General features: G+C 37.3%; 1 protein-coding gene across 3 annotated transcripts; it reads right to left on the reverse strand.

The window, feature by feature from the left end:
- LOC18436583 (PPPDE putative thiol peptidase family protein) lies at positions 1-5277 on the reverse strand. 3 transcript variants are annotated; one of them, XM_006846810.4, is made up of 3 exons: positions 5065-5277; positions 1244-1531; positions 1-506 (listed from the first exon to the last, which is right to left on the reverse strand). In XM_006846810.4, exons 1-3 carry the CDS (start codon positions 5198-5200, stop codon positions 268-270), a joined length of 663 nt encoding a protein of 220 aa, XP_006846873.1. In that variant the 5' UTR covers positions 5201-5277; the 3' UTR covers positions 1-267. The 3 variants fall into 3 exon arrangements, with proteins under 3 accessions (XP_006846873.1, XP_088710377.1, XP_088710378.1); XM_088854251.1 differs by having other exon boundaries at positions 1244-4898; XM_088854252.1 differs by lacking the exon at positions 1244-1531.
- Between the last annotated feature and the right edge of the window lie 1821 nt (positions 5278-7098).

Genomic DNA, 7098 nt, shown 5'->3' on the forward strand with positions numbered 1-7098 from the left:
TTTTGAAGCCTCGTCTTTATCACTTTATTATTGAAAATATTTTACATAATAAGTCGACATTGTAAAATAAAACTCAATAAACTTAAACATCTGAGCCCCTTCATTTCACTTATTTTTAAACTAACCATCTGACCTTTTCCATTTCAATTATTTTTAAACTAACCATCTGAGCTTTTTCCTCACACATGAATTGCGCAGCCATTGAAGCCGCATGTGGAGCTCTATGTACATGGGCTAAACACGTACTTTATTACTTACACCAAGTTATCAGCCTTCAACTAGTATCCCGTTTCGATGAGGTGTAAGAAGCAATGGTGAAGAATGCTTACGCTTTGGCCTATGACTAGTAGCTGTGGAAGTACCAGCATTGGAGGATCCAGAACCACTAAATCGATTAGACACACTTCTCAATTTCTTCCTTTCAACTTCATAAAGTCTCAATTCAGTCCTTTGGGCCACAGCTGCCACATTCAAACCAGTAGGTAGAACACAGTTGCAGAGAAAGCCTGCAAGACAAAACTTAAGAAGATTAAACAATGGCTTTTGCATCAATCTGGCACCATTCAAATGTTTCAGCAATGATCGAGGGATTTTTCATTATATTTTACGATAACAAACACTGACTCCACACAGCTAACATCTGAAACATACAAAAAATTCACAACCCGGCACAATGTTAACATGTTGCACAAATTTACGAATTTTCTTGCTTGTTTTGGTGCTGAGCACCAGCCAATTCATCTTTGGGTTGGTCAGCAGCAGGATTAAAACCAATTTATCTCTTGGTCTTCATCATCATCATAGCCTTGGTCTTTATTGATAATTTATATTCATATTAGCAAAGGTGCAAAGCCATCATATTAAAGAATCAAGAGCTTTGGCCCATTTCAAGTCCTCAATATTTGCAAAGGTAATCCATGTAGACCTCTACAGAAGGAAACTCATAACGATATCACCCAACTTCTGAAACTAATAGAAGACCTTCTTTCCACCCAACTTTTAAATCTAATAAAATACCTTTTATTCGGATAGACCAACAATCTCCTTAATAGGGTTTTGTGACAATGGAATAGCCCTATTGGCAAAGCTTAACACTTTACCAGGTGAAAATCACAAGTAACAGAGACAACAGAGCCAAGCAAAGCAAATTGACTCATTCTAGATATGGAAATAGCAAAACCAAGGTTAGCAAACTGACCAATACTCGCTATACAGATAGCAAGGCTAAAGTTACAAAACTGACCAATTCTGGCAAGGCGGTTGACCCATCGAGGAATTGGGTTTCCAGTGAGCTTGATGCAAGCATCATTGCAGAAGTGGTTGCAGTTCTTCATGATGAGATGATAAGAGTTGCCCGTGTACTCAGAGGCTAGCTGCTCCATTAGGCTCCTGACTTCTTTAGGGTTCAGACCAGATCGCCCGATCAATATGGACTTGCGAAACACGAACCCTGGGCATTTCCTTGGCTCAGTCTCAAAGATCCCTGTACTGGAGTGCTCATGAGCACCAAAGGCATATTCTACACCATGGACTGCGAATAATCCACGAAGCATAGAGCCAATAAATGTATGTCTGGTTAGTTTTTTGACAAGATTAAATGTATTATTTGATGGTTTACTTTTATTTCAGGGATGATTTCTTTCATTTTGGTATATGTGAGAAAGCTTTACAGGTAACAAATCATCAAAACATGAAAGCAATGTAAGAAAGATCGCATGCTTATCCAATGGCAAATTTCCGAAGGAAATTGTGAATCTAAATTGCAGACCAATTTGTCACTCCTAGAAATTTCATACTCGATCTCATAGCAACCACAAAATGCAAATAAGGGCAACTATAGGAACAATATGGAAGCATTCTTATCTCTTATTAACTGTTCTTTCACCCTAGAAGGATGACTTTTCGAGAATTGCACTGATGAATTGAACCTTAATGTTGAGTGGCATGGTGTTCAAAACATTGACAAAAATTTGAGTGGGTAGATATGTGTTTGTCATGTCCAATCACAGTATAGGAGCAGTGAAAATCCACCATCTTCAATAAGGGCTAGAGCTAGCTTGGCAATCTTATGTATCCAAGTACCGATTAACACATGATGAGAATGGCCATCTGAATTTCCTGGAAGTCGCCATTTCATGATCATCGCAAATTGGGAGAAGCATCTCGCTATCTCAAAACCAAGCGTGAGACCCATCTGAATTTCCTGGAAGTCGCCATTTCATGATCATCTCAAATTGGGAGAAGCATCTCGCTATCTCAAAACCAAGCGGCAGACAACCAAGACCAAGTGTGAGGTCCTCGTGCCCATGTTTTTGGGATTATTGACTATCCAGCATATTCCAAAAACTGCTAATTTTACCTTACAATTTGCCATGAAGTTCTTCCTACTAGACATAACTTTTAATGATTCAATCCAATCCTTGATGGTAGCTACAAATTATTGTCAAACAAATCTTTCTTGGACCTATTCACAATGTTTAAAGGAATTGTATACAATGAAATCACTGTGGTACAAAGAGGTCACAATTACTTATAACATTCTGATGTGAAATTTGATAACTTGATGTATCGTAAACTTCGAGAAAATTTCTTTTAAACTTTGAGCTTGGTCAATGGAATAAATGCAACTACCCAATTTTACATCCAATGGTCAAAGATTAATTGTGGCCACCTCCTTATAATAAAGGTAAATGGTCTCATTGTATACTTTTCCATGGTTCAATAAGTAGAAATAACGGTTTATGTGTCTTTATGGAGTATGGACACATATGCTCATGCTTTTGGTGCATGTGGCACAAAGATGACAAATTTGACACTTTAGAAACTCAGGTTCTTCTACTTGATCATTCCAGTTGAAATCTCCTTACAAAAGTATTAATGTGACCTAAAATCTCACTCATCCTCCTATTCATTAATGTATAGTATCTATCTAAGGGCGTGTTTAAGGCATGGAGTTTTTGGGAGTGGATGGGACTCTCCCATCAATTATGGAAGACTATTCTTCCATCATTTTTAATGGTTCCAAAACTGAACCCATATTATCACTAAAAAAAAGCTGCTTGGAAGCCCGCCTTTCCACTTTACAGCTTCCACACAATAATATCAAAAATGGAAGTGGGACCTTTAACTCCCACTTCCAGAAACTCCAACTTATCAAAGACGCCCTAAAAGGCAAATTTCGGATCAACATTTCCCACTCCTATAGGTGTCAAACATTATTGACTCTTTGTAAAGCTCGAGTTTCTTCATCTCAGGACCAAAATTTCATCGCCCAAGAATAATCATATGCAAATAAAAATAACAAAAAGTAAGAGTTCATCTTGTAGCCAATTGTTTTTTCCATTCCAACCAAGTAAACAAATATGGACCACCAGTTTGGGTTTTTAACTAAACTTTAGGGGTACGAATGAGTGGGCTTGGCACCGGGCTGACCCGACCAGGACCCAACAGGACAAGGTGTAAGTTGGACCAAGATCCAGCAGGACTAGGTGTAAGTTGGACAAGGAGCTGAACCTGGGTTGGGTCCAAGTCAATTGCACCATATCTAAACCGGTTCTAGATCTAACACACCAGGTCAAGACAAAGGTCCGTCAGGGCTATAAATAAAAAAATGTAAAAGAATATAATACATATCTAAATTATATACTTGATAGGAAAAGCTTGGGTGAGCCAACTAGCTCACAGGAAAAAATGAGTCCAACGGCCTAGATTAAATCTGGGCCGATCTGATGATCACAGATGTCCGGTAGTGTTTGAATTTTAATTTTTTTCTAGTAATCTAAATCACTTGAAATTTTAGGCAAATAATAATTCGGGAAAAAATATTGATCAAAATACCTCCAAAACTTTTTGGGAGTATTTTGGTCAAGTTATTTCATGTAAAATATTTTTTTGATATTTTTTGAAGATTCACCTATTTTTAATGTATACACATTCCAAATTTCAAGTGATTTGGATTTATAGAAAAAAAACTTAAAATTCAAATACTACCAGACATCTATGATCGTCAGATCGGAACACATTCAATCTGAACCGTTAAGCTCATTTTTCCTATGAGCTAGTGGCCGCACCCTAGCATCTTCCATACTTAATATTATCAATATGTATTTATACTAATACATACCAGGTTGGGTCAGGTTAGGTAGACCTTGATCAAGACCCATCACCCCCTACCCAACAAGAATGTTATACCTGGACCCATACCCGACCTGACCAATTTCTCAACCCTATTAAATATTTCATTACTTCTTACCTAAAAGGAAACAAAATTAAGCTTCCTGAAAAATTATTTGTGTGGCATCTCCAAGATGCACTTTCTCCCTCAAAAATGCACCTCTCTTTCCCTTCCGAATAAAAAAAAATTCAATGATGAAAAGGACCCTCTATTTCACATGAGATGAACATCACCACGTCACCCTTCAATGAACGACCCCAGCAAACCAACATTTTCCCTTCCCTATAGAACCAGAATTAGAAGTAAAGACTGGTCGTTGGAAGGGACAAAATGGTCATATGATTAATATCTGGGTATTCCAATAATCTCACACACAAAAGGGCCTTTTGGCCATTCGCCGCAAATAAATAATGGCAAAAACATCAAAAACTTTCCTGGGAAACTCAGCTACTCCCTCAAATAAGGTTTCCATGCTGCGACTATGGTACAGCGCCGCCTGGGTGTATTTTCGTCATAAATGTTGAAGAGAAAAAAAAGGCAGTCCAGTTTCACACCTAGGGTTTTCTGTAGTATTTTTAATTCGTTAAGCCTAAACCAGTGAACAAATTCTCACAAAACCCTAAAATTATTCCAGTTTATTTCTTTAGAAAATACATAGATTTCTCTACAACAACACGAGAATTCTCCTTCTACATAATTCCATGAAAGCTTCCAGTTTCAACCCCTGAAAAATAAGCATAAATTATAAATGAAATTCAACAATATGCTGAAATAAGTTCATATATTAGAAAAATTAGGGTTTTCAATAGTCTGAATTGTGTGGTGAAGAACCAGAAAATTAGGGAATCAACGCCTTAAAATCATAGATCTGAAAAGAAAAATCAGTTCACCTTGAACTCCAGAGTGATAGATTCCAAGACCTAACCAGTAAGCATAGCCATTGATCGGTGTCAGGTCGTAGACGTTGAGGTAAACAGGAGCAGCACCAGCCTTCCGTTTTGTAGTTGCCCTACCTCTACAAAGCATCTTCGATCAAAAAAAGAGAAAAGGAGAGAAATGCTCAATTAATCCGGCCGTTTCAAGCTTACTCCGCCATTTTTCTCTGCAAATACTTAGCTTGAAAGAAAAACATCATTTTTTATTGTGAGAAAAGGGTCTGTTTTCAATGGAAAGTAGGTCATTTATGGATAAAAAAGAAACAACAAAAGAGACAAATAGAGCGAGAGAGAAACAGAGAGAAGGGGAGAGAAAGTAACACGGATAGAAAGAGAAACAGTGGAAAGCCTAGAGAGAGAAACAGAAGAAAGCCTAGAGAGAGAAACAGAAAGGAGAACGAGAGTAATTGGGAAGGAAAGAGGGCAAAAAGGAGAGAAAAAAATGAGAGATAAATCCTGGTTTTATAGAGAGAGAAACTGAGCGAATGTCAAATTTCTTTAGTTTTGAAAGAAATGGTTTCCGCACTTTTCTGCTTCGGCTTTGCTGTACATACCTTCGGTTCTACCGGAGCCGAAAGCGTCCATGTTTTGGGCGTCGCTTGTTTATTTAAATAGACGGCTACGATTAGGCACGTGTGTTAGGTTTATCCCAAAGCGTTCGATAGTTAAAAATTTGTACAATACTTCGAAGGCCCAATTGAGCTGGATGCACGGTCGAGATGCTTCGACTGGGGCATGTGCTTTTGTTCCAGGCTGTCCCTTTGGTAGGAGCACCCAATGATCAAATGCCACGTCCATCCCATCGAATAAGTGAGTGTGACAAGCAGCATCCTTAGGAGTTTAACAGAGAAAAATATCGTCCAAACCGGAAAATATGCACCAACGTTAGGATTTTAACCGAGAAAATACGGTCAAAACTAGTCGGTCAAAAAACGGATAGGCCATATGAACTAGCTCTTCTATAAATCGGTCCAGATCGATGAATAAGCAGTTTGGATCATCATTTTGATGTGTACATAAAATAGTGAACCGGTAAAAAATTATATGAAAAATAGTGAACATGAAAAAACCTGGTCTGGATCAATGAAGTGGCGGTCTAAATCCCGTTTTGCTATAGAGTTGTTGGTGTATTGTGCAAAACCACCGGTTCCCTTCTAGACTCGGTTGTTCACCTATATATACGTAGAAACGAAATGGAGTCACACATTTCTAAATCAAACCGGGCAATTTTATGCCTACCCGATGGTTTTTAAATCAGTAGCCAAAACTGTTGCAAAATTAAATGGCCTAGGAAAAGATGCCTCGTTTGCAACTTTAAAATGTAGAATTAAACTGTACCTCAAACATCTATCTAAATAGACTATTTTGATATTGAAAAATCCTCTGATTAATCATCTCCATATCGAGATGTATGAATATGAAAAAGAAGTTCTCGTCTAGAAAATAGTGCATCTTGTATCATATTATCTAGACTATATATTTTCAAGATCTTTATGTGTTTATAGATCCACTTGATTTGAACTATTTTGTAGAGTTTTAAATTTTTTTTAATTATAAATGAATATAGACTCCTAGTCCATCCTAAGAATTTTTCACACCAAAATTACATCTTATAATAAATTTGAGAGGTGTGCCTTACTTTAATTGTTCAAGGTTGCAACCTTATACAAACAACATGTGTTTGTGTAAGGCTGAAGCCCTAAACAATTGAAGCAATATTGGAATTTTTTGTTTGAAAAATATTTGTTTATTTCAAAACAAGAATATGGTTTTGTGGGTTTTTCCTAAGTTGTTTTTATAGAGAGTGAAAGTTATGGGTTTGAGTCCCACATTGAAGAGGAGAGAGTTTATTGAGCTATATTTAAGAGCACTCATTCTCATGCATTATACTATTAGTACAAAGGTAAGAGAGATAATGCATGCGAAACGTGTAATGCGCACATGCGTGTGCAAGGACGTGGGTACTTGACGGTACACTTTTACTTCCCA

Source organism: Amborella trichopoda, chromosome 12, assembly GCF_054954075.1.
Source record: "Amborella trichopoda isolate Santa Cruz 75 chromosome 12, AtrichopodaSantaCruz75HAP2 v2.0, whole genome shotgun sequence".
In the NCBI taxonomy this organism is placed as follows: domain Eukaryota; kingdom Viridiplantae; phylum Streptophyta; class Magnoliopsida; order Amborellales; family Amborellaceae; genus Amborella; species Amborella trichopoda.

What these genes read in the sequence shown, in the direction of transcription:
- LOC18436583 (XM_006846810.4), bottom strand. Translation starts at nt 5,200, where the DNA reads ATGCTTTGTAGAGGTAGGGCAACTACAAAACGGAAGGCTGGTGCTGCT. An exon ending in CTATCACTCTGGAGTTCAAG is followed by an intron (nt 1,532 to 5,064) that starts GTGAACTGATTT and finishes GATTATTCGCAG; the next exon opens with TCCATGGTGTAGAATATGCC. An exon ending in CAACCGCCTTGCCAGAATTG is followed by an intron (nt 507 to 1,243) that starts GTCAGTTTTGTA and finishes TTTGTCTTGCAG; the next exon opens with GCTTTCTCTGCAACTGTGTT.